Below are 24,800 nucleotides of genomic sequence, written 5' to 3' on the forward strand. Positions count from 1 at the left end.
CAAAATGTCAAGTTGCAAATTTGTTCCCCACCCGCCTCGACGTGTTCCCTTATTTTCTGTGATCTTCAGCACATTTATAGTAAACAAACTCGTTTAAACATACTTAAACATGTTTGTCGTACTCTTTTAGATTCTAAATAGACGTGGCACAAACATGTCAAAAGCAACATTGTTCAAATGGCTCCACCACCGGGCAGGGAGCGGGGGGGCGGAGCCACAGAGCTGTGACGTGTTCCGCAGCTTTGGGGACGTGATGTTCTCCAGCAGCACGCTGCGTTTTCTGTGCGCACACTGGCGCTCCTCACGTCCCGCCCCGCCCCGCCCACCCCGGCTTGCACAGAAAGGGAATTGAGATGCTACATTTTTATGACGAACTAGCATTTTTGTTTCAGACCTCTATTTTCTGTTACTACTCTCGTCAACATGTAACTAGAACCGTTTTATAGCCGTTGTTGGTTTTTTTGTTTTTCCTCTGTATGGTTTTAATGTGCTGCTTTTATACGCATTGTAGTCGAAACCAAGTAGTTTATTTGGCTTTCACTAGCTCATTAGCCAGTGGAAAGTTAGCAAAGTAGTGGGTGGCTGAACTTTTAGCTACTGGTGCCGTACAGGTAAGCTAACAAATTTGATGGCTCTTTTCATGAATCAAGTTAGTAATAGACACGAATAAATGTCGTCGGCTCCCAATAACTTTGTTAAAATAGTATTTTAAAACGTGACGGCGCCTTTTAAAGTTATCGCCTTGGATAGATAGACCATGCATTGTCTTATATTTTATTTTTTTATGTTAACAGCTTTTCTTCCCTGGTCGTTTCATTGATGTTCGCCCCATTTCGGAGAAACTGGATTCATGATCGACTCAAAACCCAAGAGGGGAACGGAAGGCAGAGGGACTCCATCTCTTGTTTCCGGTCAGACTCGGGGAGTCTAGCGAGGCCACGTTAGAGTAAAGGTTCGCTGTCATGTCGGAGGCCGAGGAGCAGCCGGCTCCCGGTACAGATGCGAGGGCAGAGGTACCGGCAGGAAACCTGTCCCCGGGGACGACGCAGACACCGGGCGGGACGCCCGCAGCTTCTTCCCTGGCCTCGCCAAAGCCCGCTGCCACCTCGGCGACTGAGGATGAGGATGAGAGCGAAGATGAGTCGGAGATCCTGGAGGAGAGTCCCTGTGGTCGCTGGCAGAAACGTCGAGAAGAGGTGATTTCCTGCAGCACATGACCTCTTTCACTTCTCTTACATTTAAAAGGACTTTCAAGTTTCGGTTGCATATGTGTTTGATGCACAGCTCATTTAAACGTCCCTGTCAATCAGAGGATGTCTAACCCAGGGGTTCCTAAGATTTTTACCCTGTGACCCATCAAAAGACAGTGCCAGAGCTTGGCGACCCTCCTTTTGACAGGTGGGATATTTTGGGGGGTAAATTATGAGAATAACAAAATTATTATTTTTTTTCAGATTAGATTATACTTTATTGTCCCCATAGGGCAAATTTATCTTGGACTACATGTGCTAAAAAGATAAAATAAACCAAAATTACTACCACCATAAAATACAATAAATAAACATCAAATACACATATTACACATTACCACAGTAAGTGCAGAAACAAAAGCATGTGCTATACAATAAAAACATAAAAAAAATACACCAGACTGTATATATTCAGCAAAGCAAATCATCAAAGCAGCCTTCGTACGTCCACACACTATATGCCTACATTGCTTATTAATCTGATGGAGGTAGGGATGAATGAATATTTGTATCTATTAATTTTGCAAACTCTATACCGTTTGCCAGAAGGTAGCCCTTCATGTTGTGAATAAAGGATATGATATTCCAAGAATGTCGTAAAATTACGAGAATAAAGTAGTAGTATTTTCATAGGAACTCTTGCAAAAAAAGGGGAGCCTTGTATAATTAAAACTGATACCATGGTATCAGTTTAACAATTATGCCCAAATCTTTTTAGCACAAAAGCATCAAATCATCCTGCAACCCCCACTTTGGGAATCTTTGGTCTAGCCCCATCTACAGTAATACTTTTAAAACATTTGAATTAATTTTATTGCAGAGAAAAACATTGCTAAAGCTGAGGTAGAGGCTGACTTAAACTTGAAGTGACGAAACATTTGAGAGATGCTCTTATCAGACATTTTCACATTTAAGATCACAAATTTTAGTAATACTGTTACCTGGTGATACTGATTTTATCCGATTGTCTTAATAGCAAAATGTTTATAGTAAAACTTTAAAAATATATGTCTCAAAAACAGCTAGAAGTTCATTGAAAATCTCCAAACACGGTAAAGTGTTTTAACTCCTTTATGAGACAGAATAAACTTGACAGCTGAAGATGTCATTTACACTTTCTAAGTTGTTGTTTTTTTTTCTCCACACAAGATCCATTCTGTGCAAATACCTATTAATATCCAACTTAGCATTTAAAAGGAAAAAAAGCTCAGTTTTACTGCTATTTAATTTGATTATTAAATCATTCATCTATTTGTTGTAACTGTAGCTTGAATACCCCTTTGTTTGGGCATCTAAATTAGGAGCTGAGTCGGCATAACACCATGTGTGTTATACAGAGTTGACATTTGAAATGTCTTTAGCCACTAATAGTAGTGACAACCAGTGTTGGCATTAGCAACTGTAAACCTCATTCCTTGTTGAAAATGTCAGCCCTTATTTTCATTTAGGTTTCCAAAATCCTGTCCCCATGTAGCGATCCCGCATGTCTCATGTCAGACGGGGTTGGAGTGACATCTGGGATGTCATTGACATAGAAAATGCTCACGCTTTAAAATGCTTCCTGTGTGAGACAAAACCGTGAGGAGTGTTAAATCTGTTGCTGATTTAGACTTTGGTGACATTTCTGCCGAGTGCTGATTATATTTTTTATTTGTTTCCAATGTAGTCCAATGCAAATTTGATTGTATATATTTATAGCGACGAAGAAGCCTGGGATTGAAAATAATGTTTTAGACAATTGCTTTGTTTATTTCCTCGACACTGAAATGTGCGCCAATTTCAGTGCATTGTATTAATGTGAATTTGTTACACATATTAATGCTATGCAAAAACAAAAATTTAAGCTAAACTAAAATGACTCACATCTCCATTAAATGTAATTAACCGATAACTGTATGTAAAAAAAAGAAATGTCTGATGTTTGTGTAAAAGGTTGATCCTGACTTGTTATGCTTTGTCAACCTCTACAGATTCTCAGCTGTCCTGTATGGGAAATTCCTGATCTAACAGGTAGTTTCTGATGCCCTTAAACACAGGTGAATCAGCGTAATGTCCCTGGGATCGATGCTGCGTATTTGGCCATGGACACGGAGGAGGGAGTGGAAGTAGTTTGGAACGAAGTCATGATTTCGGAGAGGAAAAACCTCAAACCCCTGGAGGTGAGGCCCAGAGCTTCAGGTGTGAAGGAAAACGGTTAAAGTTTGACTGTGCCCTGGTGATTTTTTTTCCAAATAATTGCTTGCTTCCATGAAGTATGATGATAAAAATATAAAGATCCACAACATGCATAGTTATTTCCTCAATTTGGGCTGCATGTTCTGCTGCCTGACATATGCTCTCATTTGTTTCACGTCCTGTGCCAACCTGTTAATCATATTGAACTGCATTTTCAGTTTAAATGAAATTATACTAATGTATTATAACTTAGTATTGTTTTTGTTCCTGGAATGGGGTTAGGAGAAAGTCAAGGCTGTATTTGATAACCTCATTCATCTGGAACATGCCAATATTGTCAAGTTTCACAAGTACTGGGCCGACACAAAGGACAACAGAGCAAGGGTGAGTCTCGATTAAGATGCGTCCTTTTTTTCCAGCTAGATAAATAGTTTAACTACTTCAAGGTTTACGCTTAGATCGCTTTCCATGTCTTTTCTCTGCCAGGTGATTTTTATCACTGAATATATGTCATCTGGAAGCTTGAAGCAGTTTCTTAAGAAGACAAAGAAGAACCACAAAAGTATGAATGAAAAGGTACGGTAAAGACATTTAGTTTTATTTTTGTCTGTTTGAAAAAAAATAAAGCTGTGTTGTAGTGCTCATGCACTTTTTTTTAATACACTTTGGTCTATTCCATGCTGAAAAGCCCCTACATTGTCTTCTGATAATCTTCTTGTTGATATTTCAGGCGTGGAAGAGATGGTGCACTCAGATCCTATCTGCGCTCAGGTCAGTTTCCTTCTGTCAGACGATATTCTAACTTCACCTCCAATTTAATGGCCCAGATGGTTTCATCGAGTACTTTGTGTTGAATGTTGAATTTATGTTTCTTTTCTCCATGTTTTACAGTTATCTCCACTCATGCGACCCACCGATCATTCACGGGAACCTTACCTGCGACACCGTCTTCATTCAGCACAATGGGCTCATTAAGATTGGATCAGGTATAGAATTACAACACTTTCATCCCTATGGCTTTGACAGTGGAGGGTAAACAGTGTTGGGAGTTAAATTGTGAATTAAAGAACTCGAAACTTTCCTTTCACTTTTATTAGTTGGACATTACATTTTTTAACATTATATAAACCTAAAAAAGGCTCATATTCTCCCTCTTTGGTTGAAAGCAACCATGTGCATTTATATGAGCGGCCTATTTTGCATTTGAGCGGTCCAGTGTTGTTCTAAATCTGCTGCTATTAAATCTTTTTTCTTCTGCGCACCCCATAGTGCCAGATATAAACATTCTTCAGGTGTTCAGTATGGATTCCCTTTTTCATTCCACTTTATTACACACAACATTTTAATCATATAATTTGTTTTCTTTTCAATCCTTGGATTACCTGGAAAAACGTTGACAAGTTTGCTGCTAGTTTTTCCCGCTGCATATTCTCTCTTTCTTCTTTCTACTTCATTTGCTTGCTTACTCGTTGATGCTGAAGTAAAAAAGATAAATAACCTTTTCTAACTTGCAGTTGCTCCAGATACCATCAACAACCACGTGAAGACGTTCCACGAGGAGCAGAAAAACTTGCACTTTCTTGCCCCTGAATATGGAGGTAGATGTCACCAAACTAAGACTTCACTGATTTTCCTTTTTTCTATGAGACGCTGAAGGTTTCACAACCTTTTAAAGACTAATGATTAGTAGTGACTATTTTTTTTAAAGTCTCTAGAAAGAACTAGGCTTTGAAGACATGCATTAGAAACTTTCTTTGACTTGTTTCTGCTATTGTAGCCGACAACGACGTCACCACGGCTGTAGACATCTACTCGTTTGGCATGTGTGCCTTAGAGGTAAGATTTGTCCCAGACTGAGTAACACATAATAGCCAGAGCCTTTTTACCACTGCGTCCTGTTACCATGCGTTGCTGTGCTGCAGATGGCGCTTCTGGAAATTCAGAGCAACGGAGACTCGTCGTACATCTCTCAGGAAGCCGTCGACAGCGCCATACAGTTACTGGAAGACCCTCTCCAGAGGGTAAGATGCAGAGTTTTCATGGTTATTATGACTCTGTCCGATAAATTTGGAAACCTGTGTGTAAAATTCAGTATTCATAAACAATGGGTTTTTTTATCAGTGCATAATCTAGATGTTTATATTTATTTATTTTTAGGAGTTAATCCAAAAGTGCCTTGAGTGCGACCCCAGTATGAGGCCTACAGCCCGGGAGCTGCTGTTTAACCAGGCTCTCTTCGAAGTGCCTCTGTTGAAACTGTTGGCTGCACACTGTATTGTCAGCTACCAACGTGAGTCCTGAATGCACACTTCTAAACGTACACAGAAAGAAAATCCACATTTTTTTTTTTAACTAGAGAAGATTTCAGACGATTGTAGTTGATTTGTGGCGTAAAGGAGCGATAAGCCAAATTTCAATATTTTAGAGAGAACAAAAAAATAATGATGTGAAGAACTAAAGGTAATATTTCAGATGGACTATGGTATGATGTCACATCGCAGCTCTCTGCGTTGTTCTCCAGTCTCTGGTTTACATAGCTGGGCAGGAACGTGCACGTACGTGCATGTGAACAGCTGCCATTCAGGTCTTAGACCCTCCCTGCCCTAAAATGCCACCGTCAGAGCAGCGCAGCTTGGAGCGACGTGGCGGAGAGCACCCCAGCAGATCAAAATGTTCTCTTGGTAGCAGCATTATAAAGTTATACGTTACTTACTTCTTGGCTAGAATTGTTCCCCTGAAAGGTGATGCTGTTTTGCTGTGTTTTTGTCCTTTATAAATATACATAGGTGAAGAGTAAGAAGGGAAAGGAGGGGCTGGGTTTTGATTTGGTCTACAGACAGTGTTCAAGCGCCACCTAGTGGTGAAATGTCGCTTATTGCTCCTTTAGGATTTGCATGGTTGATGAAGCAGGAAACTTTAGATTTACCTTGAACCGGTGACTTACTCCTAAACAAGGTCTTCAGGGACGGGTGCTATAAAAACCCAGGGGGGGACTTTGACATTGGCCTTAATGGCTTTCACAGACATATTGAAGCGATTTATGAAACTCAAACTCAAACAAAGTGATTTAAAACACTCCATTGTGAATTCCCTGCAGCTCTCTTCTTTTTAAAGGGCTCCAAGAGATTTCCTATCTGTCCTGATGTTGCTAGATCAGTGTCTGCTAGAACACAGAGACATTCATCTGCCTTCAGACAATTGTTGGACTTTGTCACCTTACAAGTGGATTTTCTAACACCCTGTCTGTAGTCATGTGAAGATTTTCTCTGTTTATTCTCTAATTCAGACATGATTCCTGAAAATGCTCTTGAGGAGATCACTAAGAAGCTGGATCCCAATCTGGTTATTGCTGTGACTAAAGACGTTCAGCTCAAGTAAGTGTCAAAAAATGTCGTTCAGATTCGGATGAAAGGCGAGATACGGCGAAATTTAAAACTTTACCCATTTAGGTGCAATAATATTGGACAACCTCCAACTCAGTTCAGTTTCTATTGCACTGATTCACAATAAATGCCTGATAGTTTTTATTGTATTTCTAATGAAATATGTAATGTTCCAGTTTACAGTCGGTTTGGTAAAAACAGTTTTAATAGGAAAATGGCAGCAAATTGATACCGATTATAGATTAATTTGAACTCTGCTTAAAGTGGTTGGATGTTGCTTACCTCAGCTCTGTCCTTTTTGAAAATATTTTACACGGTTTTCTGGGTTTTAATAACAAATATATGGCTTTAAACACAACAGTTTTAAAGAGCTTAAGTTTTACCTTAAAGTTGTATTTTTGTTTTTATTTTCTCTGTAGGCTGTCCCAGTTTCCTGCCTTGGAGCTCGACAAATTCTTGGAGGATGTGAGGTGAGAAATCAATATAAAGGAAATCTGTGAAGCTAAAGTTCGGCCGGACAGTGTTATAGCCAGTGTTTTTAGATGATTAAAGGTTTTTTAGGTGATTAAAATGCTCTTTGTTTTCTGACCACATGGAAGCAGCATTGAGCCATAATAAAGTCCTTGTTTCCATTATTCCTTATAGATATGAAATCCTCTTCCATCCATTCTTGTTCTGCAAAAGCATTGATCCTATAGTCTTTATGTAGGACCTCTGTACCATAAATGTGTTATATATTTCTATTTTAAATCATCTCTTTTTCTCATGCCTTCCCTACGTCTCTGCTCCCCCGCTGTGGATCAGGAACGGCATTTATCCGATGACGGCATTCGGGGTGCCCAGTCCCCAGCAGACCCGACATAAAATAGTCACATCTCCTGTTGTCATTCCTTTGGTCAAATCTCCCACACCTGAACCCACGGAGCTTGAGACACGACGGGTGAGTTCAGTAGAGATCGCTGCCTGGTAAATATGTGGTTGTTAAGGAAAGTTATGGATCACACAGATGCCAGACTTCTTTCCACAGCTGGAATACATTCACATCAGCAGCTTTTCCTCTTTTAATTTAGCTTTTTTATCTGTAGGTTGTTCAGATGCAGTGTAACTTGGAGTATATTGAGGAGGGAGCAAAATACCATGTAAGTCTGTATTTTTGTTATTACATTTCTTGACTTGTGTCCTGGTAAGATTTGGTGATTTGGTTAAAAAATGACTAACTTGTTCTGTGTTCTGTTTCTCTCCATCTAGCTAACGCTACTGCTGAAACTGGAAGATAAACTGAACAGACATCTAAGCTGTGACATGTTACCTCGTAAGACCAACCTCTCGTCATTGCTTTTGTATCTCCCATCGAAGCATATAGGGAACCTGGAGTCCTGTCTTTAAGTATTTTGATCCTGCATAAAGATGCCTGGGAAAATCTCAGTTATCCGGGTCTTCGCAACAGCATACGGGCTTAAAGCGGAGGCAACCGGATTTTTGTTCAGATCTTTCTGAAAACGTTTTGACACTTATCCAGGAATTGCACTAGAGCAACCTGTAGTTGGTGCACTGCTGTTTTTACAGACATGGAGGCCCATTTGTATCTGGCAGAATGTGCCTAGGAGGAACAAAATTACAAACTTTAACATTAATTAACGTAAGATTTTGTACTATTTAAAGTTGAAAGTTTAATATGGTTGAAGGTGGGGGCTTCTCAAAGAACAAAAATGAAACTTGAAATTATCAATAAGAAATAATCAAGGAATATTTTTTTCTTAATTTTGGTGTTTCAAGTTTTTAAAAAGGTCATTTCAACATAACTTTGAAAATTAGTGAGAGTGTTTTGTGTTTTTATGATGCTTTTATTTGCAGTTGCCACAATAGTGTAGGGTTATGGCTAATTGAACAAAACCTGTAAGAAGTCATGTTTATAGTTTGCCACAAAGCCTGTAGGTCACAGAGCAAACATGTGGAACAAGGGGACTTGGTCTTTTTGGCCTAAATGCAAATCATATGTGGTCAAAATCTGTCATCCCCACATTTAAACATGATGAGATGAAACTTGATGAGATGAAACACCTTTCAGCACGAAAGAAACCCCAAACCATGCAGCAAGAGCAGTAATGGAGTGGTCTAGATCCAAGCATTTTACCGTGTGGGACAGCTCCAGGCACAGTCTGGACCCTTAGTCTGAAGGGGAAATATGGAAAGTCTAGAAATTTGCAATAACCTAGTTTGATTGATCTTGAGCTGTTTTGTGAAAGCAGAGTTGGGCAAAAGTTTCAGTTCCATACCCCAGAACCACATGCAGTTATCATTGCAGCAAATGATGATTCTACGAGGTATGGGTTCAGGGGGCCTAAATACATATGCACACCACACTTTTCAGATTTTCTTATATAAACGACCCTATGTCAATTATACATCACATAAATCCCAAGAAGTAAATTCAGTTTTCAGGTTGCAATGAGACAAAGTGCTAAACGTTCAAGCAAAATAAATATTTTAGCAAGGTGCTGTAAATATAACCAAGTAAATACGGTAATTGAGATTTCCTCTGGAAAATAAAGTGATGATTAATATGTCTGCTGCCAGCAAGTTATTTAACTGCAGTTGATGCGTTAAAACGCCTGTCATTCTTTAAATAATCCTGTCAGAATATACACACTGCTGTTGCAGAAAAGATCAGTTTCAAAAAGGTCAGGTCATTGGAAAGTGAGCAGATTGTTTAAATGACTAAAAATAGGTAAAGAACTTTCCAACACAAGTTAAAACTTGTGTGTGTGTGTGTATATATATATATATATATATATATATATATATATATATATATATCTGTGCCACAGAAGATCACTTTTGGTAGATTTTTGCTTGCAATGACAGCCAGACTATCGAGAACATCATATAACTGGACAGAAAAATTTTGGCAGTTAAATCTGATGCCAGGTATGGCCGGCATGTGAAACGTTGCAGACGGGCGGAGAATCTCAGGACTGTGAAAGGCTGCAGCTGACAGCTGTCATCTCCTCTGCCCATCTCTTACTTGGCTTTCATTTATGCTCACACTTCCAGTCATTTGCTGTTGTCGCTCCTGCTTTTCTCTCTCCCCTACTTCTCAATTCACATGTCTTTCCTCGCACTCTCACTCCTCTGACTTGCATGCTGTAATTTGATACGTTCTTCCAGCCACACACATTAATCAGTCTCACAAACACACTGTTGGCTTCTTCCCGCTGATACTCTGAAAGCCTCTTCTATCCGTTCAAAGTCTCACTACTCGGTCACAAGATAAGTGGTCCAATCAAATTTCACCCCCTAGTTGAATTTAGTAGTCCTTCAACTCTCACTACTGTGCACCTGCAGTTTAGGGTTATTACGTTTGAACCTTTAATGGAGACAGATGGCTCGCTCTGGTGACCCTTAAAAGGGAAAAGCCAAAAGAAGAAGGCATTTGGACCTTCATTTAAAAATATAAATGTATCAACATTTTGTGTATTTCTTTATATTGGTCAAAAATTGACATAAAATTAACCTTACCATTTTAATCTAAACTTCTATATCAATCTGCTTTCAGTAAAGCTGCAACACAAAGTGATTATGTAAAAGTTGCTGTATATTGTTGCTATATTTCTAGGAATGTTAGAAATTGACAGCTTGGTTATGATGAACGGGCCATGGCTGCTCCTCTGCTCACCTGGATTAATGCAAACGACGTCCCAGTTTTGGGAATTAACAAATACAGTACTGGTATATTTGTGTTACGTAATCCATTGCTAAATTTGGAAAACATAAAGACTCAAGGACAGGCTATTAATGAGTTAGAAGTATAAAGTTAAATGAAGTAGGTATCAAAGGTCATGGAGTGATTTTCATCAGGAATTCTGACCTGCGTTGCTATATTTTAGTGTCTACAATGTTTTCACACAGTTTTGTGCATTTTTTTTTTGACGATCTAAAGACTCAATTATTACTTTTGCTATTTCAAGTTTTTTTCCTTGATAATTAGATTATATTGTTCAGAAACACTTTATTGTAGGTGCCAGAAAAGGGTGTGGTTTTATTTTAAAGCAAAGGATCCTACAGTTCAGCAAACAAGTAATTACATATGTATTATTGTGATGATTCAAATAAATGTGGAAATATATTCTTTAAATAAGTAAATGCAGTGATAATCATTTAAACGTTTCAATAATATCTTTAATGCATTTATTTTGAGAATTAAACACTCAAAGTAATCTGATTTTATTCTTTGTCTATAGCATGTAAATTATTTTGGTATTACTATTTTTCAGTGTTTTGTAGCAGCACAGAATAAATATATTGCCTGCCTTCTCCTTAAAATCAGTAGGCGGAGCTAACGCTGTTGCAGACCAGATGATTGGACTGCAGATAAGGTGACCTGCAGGTTGACCAATCATATGTTAATGTCTGGTTGACAAGTCATACTGACTGTTTCAATTATTTCTGTAGTAAGGAAAATAATATTTAAATACTAAAATAATTTTACATAATTTTTAACATATCATGAATGTGTTTTTCTTAGTGTATTTTATATTTTCTAAATATAGAGTAATATAGATTTGTTTTATTTTTATGTATTCATACATTTTATTCAAACCCTTTCATTCCGTTAGGCCCCAAATTATTCATGCCCCTTCTAGATGTAGTTTTAAAGTGATTGTTTAATTTGTAAGTTGACCAACATTTTCCTTCTGACTGGAAGTGATGCTACGGTTCTGGAGCCAGAGTCCCGTAGGGAATCTGTGGAGGCAGCTGCGAATTAGGGTGATGGCCAGGAGGCCTCCCAACCTCAAAGTATCAGAGCTCGTCATCATTGCAGAGATTTTGGCCACATCATGATGCAATAGCTGCTATGGTTCAGCATGGTTAATGGTAAAGTGATCTTAACGTTGTTTTCATTACCACCACCATGATGCTGTGTGTTTCAGATGAAAGTGTTCAAGATTTGGCCGAAGAGCTGGTGCAACTGGGCTTGATCAGTGAGGTGGGTGTTTTTCTAATTAGTGGATATGTGTGTGTGTGTCCTAATACAGAGGAAAAACATTGCTTTATAGCTTTTAATGCAGTTAATTTAACAGTTAATGGTTAAGCATAACATTATGACCACTGAGACATAAGTGAAAAACAATGACTGGTTACCATGGCACCTGCTTGGCTGTGTGTCCATAGGGAAGGGATCAGGTTGAAACTAGATGTTTTCTTTGACGTTAATGAGTTGGAAGCAGATGAAAACGGCATGCATTTTGTGATGGCAAAGTAGCTAGAATGTTTTACAAGGTAAAATCTGAACTATATTGTGTTGTTTAAAGAGCATATATCATAATATGTGCAGCTTTTCCTTTTTGAATTCTGTTCAGGCTTGTAGTTTGTCACAATGCTTTACAGACATAAAAAGATTTGTTGGAAAAGAAAAAGCGTGAAAAAATAAAACAAAAGCTGCATTACTGATATTTGTAGCAAAAGTGCTCAGTACACACTTTTTTTTTTTTTTTTTTTTTATTGACCAAACATCCACTCGGCGTATTTCTGAGTCTTTTTCAAGAAAATATATTTTTTTTTTTTGTCAGAAGGGCATCATCCATTTAACGCTGTGCTTCCTGTTTTTAGCTGGCCTGACTCAGAAAGCTCCTTCTGCATCAGAAGAGTACATTTAAAAATAACTTTTCCACCATAGGTGACTATGAAAAGGCTGATTATTTATTTTTCAAGCTTTAAATATTTATAGGTTTTTGTTTCTTAAAAACTTTTATAAGTCTTATTTCAATGTTTGAGTTTTTGCTTTCTATTGTCAGGCTTGAGGGAATTACTCAGTTACAGCTTGGTGTAATTATTTTGTGTTCTTGGTTATTTAAAATCTAACTTTGCTCTCTACAGGTGGACCAAATAAAAATATCCTCGCTGCTTGAAGAGACTTTCAGCCAAGCTGTCCCCTAGCACGTCTCATCAGAAGTGCTTTTTCTGCCTGGTTACCTGTTCCTCCTGGATGCACAACAGATTGTTTGGCAAGTCTTTCTACAGAGCTTTGAGTGGTTTTATTATTTGACCAAAACACTGAAGGATCCCTTACACCAGGGAATAGAAAATATTTTAAAAAGCACAAAACATCCAACATAAAGCCAGACGACCCCCACACCCAAAGAAACCAGCAGCTGTGAACTTTGTGTTTTACTTTAGGCTGAGTAATAATTGTTAGGCAAATTCATCCCAGCCTGGGAAACCAATGCCTTCTTCAAGTGTGCTTTGTTTACATGAGGAGCTGCCCTGCTTGTTTGTTTCTTCGGAGGACTTAAGTCTAAAGCACCTTGGAGATCTGATTGTCTCCTTCACCACCCTGACGGTGTTGTCCCTTTGTTTTCGTGGCAGCATCTGGACCCGCTGACAATCAGCACAGCAGTAGTTTCCCTGGAGACTACTTATCCCCTTTCCAAGTACATCATACGAGCCAGGCTACTCTAATTCCTCATTTCATATATGGTTCTCATTGTTTTTTGTTCAATGTTTACGCTTTCTTTCATATCATTCTTGGCTTTTTGTGCTTTTTTTTTCTGACCAAGCCTTCTAACTCATATGTGTGGACATTTTTGGCAGGCACGAAACTTCTTTAGGTGACCTTACTATCAGAAAATATTCATACTGTAAGAAGCCTTTATTAAAGAAACAAAGTAGGTGCATTATGGTATTTAACTTTTTGAAAGTACATTACTTCCTTACTTTGAGGTACTGTGAATTTGGTGTCTTGAAATGTCAGTTTGTTTTTTATATTTATGTTTTTCTGTCTGTTTAAACGCTTTCAGGTCATATATATATATATCTTCTGTTTACAATTGCTGCTGTCCGTGTGGACCAGTTACTCTGCCCTTAGATTTCATATAGATCATGTGTACTGAACTTAGGTGTAATAACGAGTCTTTGCTCCAGTGGTGCGTTTTTATAGGAGAAACAGGTACCTTATCCCAAGTGTTCTTTCCATATTTTCTTCTTGCATACCGCTGCCCTATTGAGGGTCTGAGCCAACAAAATACCTTTTTAGTTATTAATGAGTTACAACTAAGAGCTTTGTGTTGGTTTTGCCATTCTCGGTTTAAAAAGTTTGCACACAACATTTCATGCAATATAGATCATAGACCTTATTTGAGACCAGGGAGTTTATATTGGCTTTTTTCTTTTTAGTAAATTAGCCTCCAAAATACCGGTATTTCTTTTTTTTTTTTTTTTAAAAAAAGGTCAAATATTTCTAAAAACCTAGCATAAAACAAAACTGCGAAGAATTACAGCAATGTCTGTCCGTGTTAAACCTTTGGTTCCATAAATTGATCCTTTCTATATCTTTCACTGGTATTTTTTAACACTGTTTTATGAGCTCTTTAGTTGCTCCAGCAGATCATCAAAACATGAGCTCCTCTTAAGTCCTGTTTCCAAATGTATTCCAGTTACTATCTGCTCCATGCTGTCAATCTTAGCGCATTGTTTATGTCATTTTAATTATTTTCCCTCTTTGTGAACTTCTAAGATTGTATTTAACCAGGGGAATGTAAATGGACCCGCCTTCGAGGACCGAAGTGGTTCAGACCAACCAGCGTGACCATCAGAGTTTGTATTGACTGTCTGCAGCCTATCTGTTCTTCATTAGCACCCCATTCATTAGCGGTGATAAAACTGGTTATTAAATAATCAAAGACATACGACAGCTTTAGTCTGTTACTCCACGATGTGAGCTTTTGGTTGTATTTAGGTATTTTATGGATTGTATTTGACACAGATGTCAGTAAACGTGTGCCTTTTTGATGCTTATATACTGGCTTAAGTCAGGACCCAGGTTCATGCAAATAAATGGATGAATGAATAAATGGATGGCTCTGTTTTGTTCTGTGTGGCATTATTTGTAAGCCTATCAACAAATATACATGCATGTCATCTGAGATGGTTGTAGTCACTTCTTAAAAATTTACAGGTGCAGCTCAATAAAATGGGATATATATTTAGGAAGTTAATTTCACTAATTCAATTTTGATGATTGTTGCTTACACTTATTGAAAATTCAGAATTTCTGAAATTCTATCACTACATAAGACTCATAAAAACTATATTTTTGTCCTAGAAAGTGGGAATACTGAAAGGTTTGTCTATGGACTGTACAGGATATGCACTTTATTATTTTTCCCCCTGAATTGCTGCAATGTTGTGCGGTCAGGAAGCCATTTAGTCCGGTTCTGCTGAGTTATTAGGAAGCTCAAGTTGCTTTAATAGTGGCTTTAAGCTCATCTGCATTGTTGGGTCTGTTTTCTTACATGTTCCTCTTGACAGTTAAACACAGTGATACCAAATGCTGTTCAATTAGGTATTGGTGCTTTTAGCAGTCTGAGCAGAGGTCGAGCTCTGCTGAAAAAAGAAATTAGGATCTCTATAAAGCTTATTAATGGAGGGGAAGCATGAAATGCTCTAAAAACCTGGTAGATGGCTGTGCTGACTTTGAAAGTCATAAAACACAATTTGACCAGCAACAGCACAGGATGTGGGTCCTCAAATCACCACTGGCTGGGAAGTAGTTATAATTCTGTTCCTCTCCACTCTTCCTAGGACTTTGATTTTGTAATGTTATGCTATGTTTACTTTAATCTGAAGAGAAGTAGTGGGCCACTTGGCCACCGCCAACCCATTTCCCCCTTAGCTCAGGTACTCTAAGACTCAGTTTCAGGAGTGCAACAATTTTGGCACATGTCCTAGAAATGTCTCGAGAGCTTTCTAGGACACCAACACAGATCTGTGTTGGTGGCTCCTGAAGCGCTGACTCCACCTGCAATTCATGTCTTGTGAATCTGTCCCAAACTCTGATATGGCCTCTGCATCACAAACCTCTCAAGGCTGCATCAATCTCTGTCCCTTATACAACTTTCTCTACCACCCCTTTTTTTTCTTTTTTTCTTGAACCCAATTTTTTATAAATATGCCTGGGGAAATCAGCTTTTTTAGCTTTAACTTTTTGTGGCTTAGCTGTGGACGTTTGAGTTTTGAAAAAATATTTTTAATTTGTAAGAAAGTGAATTATGGCACTTTCATTGGGTGTAAAGGGCAATCATCTAAGTTATTAGATTAAATATACCCCCTGCGTTTAATAAATTCAGAATAAATTAAAATGTAGATATTTTTGAAGAATAAATTATGATTTCTAATTTAGTCGCAGCAGGGGCGCGCCCAGGGGCTCTCAGGTAATTCACAGGTAACTGATGACGTCATCCAGGAAGTGGAGAGAGGGACGTCCGTGTGGGACACAGTGGCTCAAGACGCTTTTGTTTTGGAGTGGCTACTGTGGACAAAAAATCCAGAAAACACCATAAAAGGAGGAAAGATTTTAACTTCCAGCAAAGAGATGTGCAGCTTCGGTGAGTGTTTCCTCACTTGTTTTGGGAGATCTAAAGAAAAAAAAAACGCGTTTTCAGAGAGGGGTCAAGGGTTGTCCGCCTTTTTCCTCCACCGCTGTTATTCACAGCAGGCCTGCAAGCGTTGGACGGATTTTTATTAACGAAACGTGGGCATCCTTTGTCAGTTCATTTACGGAGTCTTAGAAAATAATACAACTTCCAGATCAGCAACAGTCCGTAAAGTACGGCGGCCACCGTAGTAAAGCCTTTGCGTGCATAAATGTACTTTCTGCGATTTAACCTGTTCATTAAATTTTTTTTCCTGTTTGGTAAAGATTTAACCCAGCAACAGGGAAATGATTACGTGTTTAGCTAAACCTTAATGTGTGAGCCAAGAGCTATTTAAGCTATTCACTGGTTGGTATATAATCGTTCCATATATTGCTTGCTTGTAGCCTAATGTCTGTAAGCAAGTTATTAATGCTATCAACAGATCTAGATTTAAAGTAATCTTTTAATTTTGCCCACATTTGTCTTCTGCCTTGAAGTAGTTAATATTGGGTTCTGGAGCAGCTGACTAGAATCTGGTAGAGAGGGAATCCGTGGAGGCAGCTGCAGATTAGGGTGATGGTAAGGAGGCCTTCCAGCTTCAAAGACACGAAGATACCATCACCATGAACAAATGGTCAAAAACAGTCAGTAATTATAAGTAGGCTTTGTTTGCTGTACTACCAAAAATAAACTTCAATTATTATTGAGAGGGGTGGAAATATTTTTTTAACGTGCAATTCTTAGTGAAATGTTGCTAAACTTTTTTTTGCTTTTTAAAGTTGAAGGTCCTTTTACATTTTTATCTTTTCAATACACTTGCCTCATTTCTAATCAGAAACAAACTTCCAGGTTAATTAAAATACATTTAAAAATTTTCAGGGGTATGAATAACTGAATAATGACTTTAGTTGCAACCCCTCTTCCTGACCAATTAGGTGGCAACAGAAGAAAATTGTGTTAAATTCCCATTTAACACAAATAAATCTCCAGCAGATCCATCTTCCAGCTCAAGGATATTATTTACCATTTAATCTTAAATATCTGCTGAAGTCTTAAAACCTACACGTATTTTTACTGTGACAGTAATAAAATCTAAATATTTGTATTAAAACTAGAATGTGTCTCATTTGTCTGTAATTATAGCTTCTCACTAATTCCTGTCTTGCCTAAATGCACTGAAACATAGAAGCTATTCCTTGTTCTTCTGCCCCGCAGATAAGGAGAAAGGGCCTGGCAGGCTGATGAAAAAGGGGCTGATTCTCATCCTGGTCGGCCATATCAACTTCATCCTGGGCGCCATCGTCCATGGCAGTGTCCTGCGTCACATTTCAAAACCCAGCCAGCACATCAGTACTGAATACACAGTAGCCAACATCATTTCAGTCACATCTGGCCTGCTGGTGAGTTACTTCTTCAGACCTTTTGTTTGGTTTTAAATCATCTCAGCAGTTCAGGTGGCTCAGTCTGTGCTCCCATCCAAATCTGAAGGACCATGTTGTGTGCCAACATCATTACTTTTTCTTACCCCGGTGTCGCCTTTATATCTTCTCTCTTCTCATCCAAGTTCACCTCTCTGTTTTAGTCTTCCTCTCCTCTGCTCTTCCTCTTTCTCTCTGCTGATGAGAATTACTAAGCAACCACAAATTTCATAATTGTTTATTGTTTAATTTTTCTGGTTTGAGAATTAGGTTTAATCTTAATTACATGATATTTATTCATATTTATATTGTCAAGATTAAAAAAAAATTTTCACTTTTTTTAATGGCAGAAAAAGCCTCCAGCAGAACCAGGTTCAGCATGAGCAACCATACATTTTATTTGAAATACATAAAATCTATCCTCTATCCAGTGGCTAAAATTCTACAGTTTGTTTAGCTGGGCTTATTGAGCAGTATACTTAGTTTTTAGTATTTACGTTGCACTGCAAAAGTGTTAATACTTAAAAATGTTTAACATCTTTTAATGTTATAACTACACGTCTCAAAATATTTGATAGATTTTTTTTTTTTACATTTTATTTAATTTAATTTTACTTATTTTTTGACAGATCAACATTTGTATAACTGCAAAGTGGAGGATTTTGGAGTTTATGCAAATAAAAATATGTAAAGTCTACCATGCTTCACTGTTCGGCCTCAGTGACCCGATAGTTTGTGGAAAAAACTTTTTGCTGTAGTTACATCTGCAAGGTTGTGTTTGTTTTCACATCCAGAGTAAAACATTTGACAGTCTTCTAGTTCATGCTCCATTAGGTTGGTGGAAGAACTTCTGCACTGCAATTTGTGGCTACTAACACAGCTCACCACCGTCAGGGTGTGAATGTGTGACTGTAGTGTGAAGCGCTAGTGTGGGTCGTCAGACTAGTTAAAGTGCATTGCAAGTACAAGACATTTACCATTTCTTTATTCTTTCATCAATTTAACAATGTTGTCACTATTGCCTTGAGTTCAGATTTGTGGAGATTTGTGTTTTTTTTTTTTTTTCTTGGTGGGTAAGCAGTCTTTTCATTTTAAGATGTCTGATTAAACAAACGTCTGGGACTTCTTTAGACATTGTTTAAAGAATGTAACTGTGCTTTAAACTTGTCCACAGCTTGTTGCACCAATATCAGTATTGATTCTGTAACTTCTACATTTAATATTAAAGGGGACATATCATGTTTTTAAATCCTTTCTTCTTACATTGAAATCATTCATGTGTGATCTATATACAGTGAAATCCCCACGTCCCCCCTTCGTACCCCTGTTCTGAGGTCTGAGAAAAACTCTTTCTGGAGCTGTTTCTTTAAATCTAGAGGGACTTCCTTCACACCCCCCTTGAGAGCGTTGCACTCCACCCTGTTCGGCCATTTTTGTAATATGCTGGGGGACAGTGTAATGAGCAAGCAATCATTTTCAGTCATCCACTAGTAGCTTTGCTATCCTTCACCCTTGACTATAACATCATTCTGCAACTTAAATATGATGAATTTGCAAAATTGGTAAGCCAGACGTCCATGACATTGTTTAGCAGCTCCGCGGCAAATATGGTGACGTAATTGTTCCAAAAACGTAATAGAAAATGGAGAAAACTGAACGACTTGAAAAACAGAGAATATAAAGATATCAACGCAGCACGTGGACAGACTATTCAGTATTTCTAAACTACTACAGACTCCAAGTGCAAAACAAATATGTATTTAAGAACTAAAAAAGTTGATTTGTGCTTGATTTTGCGCTAACAGCAGCTTTAATGTGCTGTTGATACAACAGGAGACCTCTCACCTCGGCTCCACCCAGATGGCCAGCTATATTTCCTTTGAACTCCTGAGCTACCACTCAGCAATTAATCTGCCTTTGTACACACTCCCGCCCTCTTTCTCTTTCCACTGCAGTGTTAAAAGTAACCAGCATGAGTTATGTAGAGTCTACTTTGATCAAAGACATAAAAATAGCTTAAAGAACACATAAAGATCATAACTAATAAAGATAGCTTACGCTATCATGTTATTTCTCGCAGTTTGATGCGCATTAACCTTTTTATTTCTTCTGTTTTATGATTTAGGACCCATAAGAAAAGACTTGTGTCTCGTGATTTCTGTTTCGCTTCTGCCGTGGAGCAGCAACTTAACAAGCACTAGATAGAAACATTTAGGTCCCAGAGTTGATTATCCTCTCTCTCTGCTCAGTAATACTGCTGTGTTTTTCCTCTGTGATCAAGACCGAACTTGCCCGTCATAAAGGAGCTGGTTCTTCAAACCAATCAGTAGTCCCTGGAGGGCAGGCCTCATTACATTCATTTATCAGATAAACTGACACTTGTCAGCCATGAGATGGTGTGAACCTTCACTCTTTTTTAAAAATGACTTACAAATGGGACATGACGGTTTTAAACGAGGCAGAATATATAGGGGTTACAAAATGTATGGATTAGATTTATTTTTTTTTTATCGATGGCTTTGTTTTCTTGATGTGCTCTGTTCTGTGCTCTGAATTAGTTCACCTTTTTTTTTTAGCCAAACATGAAATTAAAAATCCAGCTTCACAACCGGGGGCTAGGATTCCTTGCTGTTCCACCCGAGCTAATAAAGCCTACCTTGTTCATAGTTAAAATGCTCATCTTCTCATGTTGATCTGACAGAGCATTGCCTCTGGGATTACTGCCATTGTGGTTTCAAGGAACCTTCACAAGATTAAGCTGGTAAGAGTTTCATTTGGCTTCAGATAGTGAAACACATCTGGTTGTGATTTTTTTTTTTTTTTTTTTGGCAAATCTCTTGATGTTGTGTCTGAATCCTCAGCAAATAGGGCTTCTGGTTTCGTCATTCCTGAACGCTTTGCTGTCGGCGGCGTGCTGCGTCGGTCTCCTCTTGGCCATTAGCATCACCATTGCCCAAAATGGGAGCGGTCTGATGTATGGATGCAACGACACAGTGGTGCCCATCAATGCCCGCTCGCCTGTCAGTGCCCAGTGCCCGTTTGACACGACACGAATCTATGTGAGTGAAGGGTGGAACGTTTCCTGCTTATTTTTCTTGTATATGATTTTGCTTTTGCATTTCTAAGCATCACAGGAGAAACTTTATCTTGGCTCCACTTCCTCCTGTCCCTCAGGATACCACTCTGGCTCTGTGGATCCCCTGCGCTCTGCTGTCGGCAGCCGAGGCCGGACTGTCGCTGTGGTGCTTCATCGTTGGACTGGCGCTCAGAGGGCTGGCACCCTGTGGGAAAAGCTACATCAAAGAGCAGGTGGGTTTCTTTGTGCGAGGCAGACGGATGTGCTTGGAGGCTCTAACTGTTGTCTGTGACTGTCTGAATCTCTCTCTGACTCACAGTGGTGTTCTGGTTCTGGCTTGATTTGAAAAACATTTTATAGGAAATTCCCTATAAAATGTTTTTCTTAGCCTTTTATTTCTTTTTAATAGTTGAAGAAGTTCTAAATATTATAGTAGGTAAGTATTCAGTGAACATCTCACTTTTACAGGAAAATTTTCAGAAAGGCGTCACTTTTATTTTGACCTAAATTATAAAGCAGGTTTCAGAAGGTCGTATTCTCTTCTATTCTCTTATGTATGTGTTATCTAGAGTATATTAGTATATATATGGTTAATAATAATAGTAATCATCATAAATGACAATAATAACAATGAATAATGAGTATTTTCCCCATTTTTATTCACCTTCTAAAAAGTCTTTAATATGTAAAAGTGTTTTTTTTCCCTATTTTCTGTGGAGGCTTGATATGGCTAGGAATACTTGTTGGTGTGAATCTAAATTAAAAAGTGTGTTAGGTTTAGTATTTAATCATTTCTACACAATTATAAGATATGAGACATTAGCTTTCATATTAAGCTATTTAATCTGCAATGCTTTGTCTTTTGCATAAATAATCATATGAATGGGACATAACCGTGACTACAGCTACGGTGGATGGAGTAGTTGTCTTACAATCAGAAATTCCCACTTCCTCCTGTGACACGTGCCCCTGGGCAAGGCACTTTACCCCTAAGTTGCCTACCAATCAGCGTACCAGTGTATCAGCGAGGCACTAGTGTAAAGTACTTCGAATACTTGATATTCAAGCCTTCAATCTTTCTTCTCAGGGTCATTATAAAACATTTTTCTGCAACAAGATTTTAGTTTTTAAGATTAAGATTTTTGGGACATTTTGTTTTTAATTCTAATGGGCTTTAATTTTAATGGGCTTTTTAATTCTTTTTCTTTTTTTTAAACTCCTCTTTAACATTTAAATTGCATGGTAAGAAATCCAATATTTACTGGAAATCTTTGCTATTTGTTGATGTTTTTCCTATACTTTACTGATTTGTTTTCTTTTCACTGTGACATAGAAAAGGGATGATAAAAGGTACTTTTTTTTAACACTGATCAACAAAAAATTTATTTTATGCCCTCCAGTTACTTATGTATAAAATTTTATTCTATATAGGCTTAGTTTTTTTTTTATATATATATATAATTAATTTTAGTATACAATACTAAGGCGCCAATGTTTTATTACAGTAATGATGTTCCATTGTTAAATATCTTGACTATACATTTTATTGGACAGCTGTAGCAGATGTGTTCAAGCTAATCATATTTTCCTTCCTTTTTGATCCCAGTTGGAGGAAGAGGCTGAGCGCTCTCCCCAAACCCGCCGACTGATCGGAAAACATCTAAACACTCAAGCCTAAAGCGCCTCAGAAGTCTGTTGAAGTCCATCCATTTCAAACAGAAGAACATAAAGTGCCAACATGAAGATTAATATGTGCTCATAGGTGTGTTTTCCTTAAAAGGCCTCCTCGCGGTTTGGGTTCATTAGTGGCTGATATGTGCTCAGCGTGTTTTTATTATGGAGAAACCAGTGTTTATATAGACTGAGTTGTTTGCTATATTTTTATTTGTAGGATTTCTTATTCTACAGAACGCAAAAAGAGTCATTATTTAGCTTTTTCTTCACATTCTTAGCCACTCCATTAAATCTTTTAATTCATATGTTTTCTTCTTTTTTTTCTAAATTCAGATTTGATTTCCAGTGTGAAACTGGAATAAAATAAAATAATTTACTTAATTTATCCATCCACTTTTATGCCATTAAATAGTAAACTGCATGTTTGTTTTGGTATACTGTTGGCGTTATACCAGAAGGTAAAACAGACATGCAGTTATGCGGGTAGTTCTCTTATAATGAATATTATCATGATTATAATAGACTAATAATTTTCAGTTTCTGATATATCTTACTGTAGTTAACTTGTTAAGAAATCTGTATTTATGGGACAATAACTCTCCATTTCATTTTTTTTTCTACATCATTTGACATTGCCAAGTTTGTTCATTGGTATTTTTTTATCAAATATGAAGAGAAACACTCAAATATTTTGCTAAATTAATTTATTTGGAACTACATACATTAAAAATTGTTGAATCTCGCCAAAGCTGTGTACGGACTGAGTGCATTTATGTATGTTCTGTAGAGTAATGGTGGGCATTGTTATGTGGGGTCATATTAAAAGGTTAAAGGCAGTATGTGGGTCAGCAGCATGAGCAGCCATAGAGCCGGACCCCCCACAATTTTCTGACAGAGAGGATCAGGATCAGATCATCCATGAAACGGTTAATCTACGGCCGTGCTTAATGCTGTGGAAGGAAATCATAGCACACAGTGCTAATCCTGAGGCTCTGGGGGACAAATATTGACATAAGTGTTGACTTATACAGTCACAACAACTTGTCAAACTGCAACAGGAGATTTAAATCATTTTAAGGAGAACTTTAAAGATACGAGTAAAAGACATGATATAAAATGAACAATCACACATTCTTTGCTTCTTAGTATTAAGTGTTGTTTAAGCTTTTAATCCGTGTCATTAAGTTAAGAACAGATATGGACTTCTTAAAACTAAACTTTGGAAAACTAAAATCTGGAGCTTTTATGAGTTTTATAATACTGTTGGCAAATGCAGTCACATATTAACAAATTAGAGTATCAGCAAAAATGTTTGTTCATTTCAGTAACTGTATCATGGATACTACATGGATATACACAGTGGTATATTTGAAGTATTTATTTCTGTTACAGTATTGAAAGCTAAAATTCTGTTTCTCACAAAATGTAAATATGGAATCACAAATCTTTAAAAAAGAAAATTTGATTTTTAACAAAATATGTGAGCGTACTGTATAGGATGTCCATATGATGCACATTATACAGAGTCAGTACTCTCTGGGCCTCCTTCAGCTTGGAGTACCGCAGCATGGCATGGGCGCTCTGTTGAGCTGTTATCTTTTATAGCAGCCTTCATTTTGTCTGCATTTTTTGGGTCTCATTTCATACAGGAAAAAAAAATACCACAAAGATTATCTGCAAAGTTTAAGTCTGGACATTTTAGTTAAGCAAGGGATTACCATGTTTATTAAACTTGGTATTGGTCCATTTGGCAGTGTAAGCAGGTGCTAATTTGTGTTGGAAAAACAAAAGCAGCCTCTCCACATAATTTGTCAGCAAAGGAAATTATCTAGTTCTCTAAAATTGCCTGGTAAACCGTTCTAGTGCCTTTGGATATGATAAAAAACACATTGGACCAACACCAGCATGGCAGATCCCAGCACTTTGGTTTTCAAACGAGGTTACTGTGATCAGAGAAAATGAGGAATTTGGACCCACATCGAGCAACAATCCAGTCTTTTATCTCCTGAGTCTGCTGCAGTCAACGGTTTCTGAAACTGAACCAAACTCTTAAATGAGCTTTGGTTCACAATTCTCTTCTGGCAGCACTTATTCCTTTTGCTTGAGCATCCTTTTTCACATGTTTTTCTTCCACTCAACTTACCAATAACACATGCATCCATTGTCTGTACCCGCAAGGTGACAGGAGGCGGGCTACACTCTGGACAGGTCCATCACAGGAACTAGAGACACACATCAACACCTAAAGACAATATGGAGAGAACAATTAACCCAATAGTCATGACTGTGAAAGGAAGCAGTGCAACTATTTGCTGCAAGGCAACAGTGCTGCCACATGCCTCAGTGTGCAGCCCCCGTTAATACAGTCATATTCAATAAATTAGGATGTTGTTGAAATGTTAATTTAATTC

The 24,800-nt window shown here is 37.9% G+C and overlaps 2 protein-coding genes across 2 annotated transcripts; both read left to right on the plus strand.

The window, feature by feature from the left end:
* The first annotated feature begins 310 nt into the window (after window positions 1-310).
* On the plus strand, window positions 311-14,670 carry LOC105939392 (nuclear receptor-binding protein). The gene is made up of 18 exons (XM_012881521.3): window positions 311-611; window positions 795-1,196; window positions 3,287-3,409; window positions 3,708-3,809; window positions 3,912-4,001; window positions 4,156-4,196; window positions 4,317-4,411; window positions 4,940-5,023; window positions 5,203-5,261; window positions 5,348-5,446; window positions 5,583-5,715; window positions 6,712-6,799; window positions 7,228-7,278; window positions 7,613-7,748; window positions 7,894-7,947; window positions 8,057-8,120; window positions 11,740-11,795; window positions 12,686-14,670. Exons 2-18 carry the CDS (start codon window positions 963-965, stop codon window positions 12,743-12,745), a joined length of 1,569 nt encoding a protein of 522 aa, XP_012736975.2. The 5' UTR covers window positions 311-611; window positions 795-962; the 3' UTR covers window positions 12,746-14,670.
* Window positions 14,671-16,057: 1,387 nt separating this feature from the next.
* On the plus strand, window positions 16,058-23,154 carry LOC105939393 (keratinocyte-associated protein 3). The gene is made up of 6 exons (XM_012881523.3): window positions 16,058-16,191; window positions 17,437-17,621; window positions 20,341-20,400; window positions 20,501-20,698; window positions 20,814-20,948; window positions 22,322-23,154. The coding sequence occupies exons 1-6, from the start codon at window positions 16,179-16,181 to the stop codon at window positions 22,391-22,393; spliced, it is 663 nt and encodes a 220-aa protein (XP_012736977.2). The 5' UTR covers window positions 16,058-16,178; the 3' UTR covers window positions 22,394-23,154.
* The last annotated feature ends 1,646 nt before the right edge of the window (window positions 23,155-24,800 follow it).

Source organism: Fundulus heteroclitus, unplaced genomic scaffold (assembly GCF_011125445.2).
Source record: "Fundulus heteroclitus isolate FHET01 unplaced genomic scaffold, MU-UCD_Fhet_4.1 scaffold_503, whole genome shotgun sequence".
Taxonomy (NCBI): Eukaryota; Metazoa; Chordata; class Actinopteri; order Cyprinodontiformes; family Fundulidae; genus Fundulus; species Fundulus heteroclitus.

Coding starts and splice junctions, on each gene's coding strand:
- LOC105939393 (XM_012881523.3), top strand. Junction 20,699..20,813: donor TTGACACGACACGAATCTAT/GTGAGTGAAGGG, acceptor CCTGTCCCTCAG/GATACCACTCTGGCTCTGTG. Junction 20,949..22,321: donor AAAGCTACATCAAAGAGCAG/GTGGGTTTCTTT, acceptor TTTTGATCCCAG/TTGGAGGAAGAGGCTGAGCG.
- LOC105939392 (XM_012881521.3), top strand. CDS start 963: ATGTCGGAGGCCGAGGAGCAGCCGGCTCCCGGTACAGATGCGAGGGCA. Junction 4,197..4,316: donor CAGATCCTATCTGCGCTCAG/GTCAGTTTCCTT, acceptor CATGTTTTACAG/TTATCTCCACTCATGCGACC. Junction 6,800..7,227: donor ACTAAAGACGTTCAGCTCAA/GTAAGTGTCAAA, acceptor TTTTCTCTGTAG/GCTGTCCCAGTTTCCTGCCT.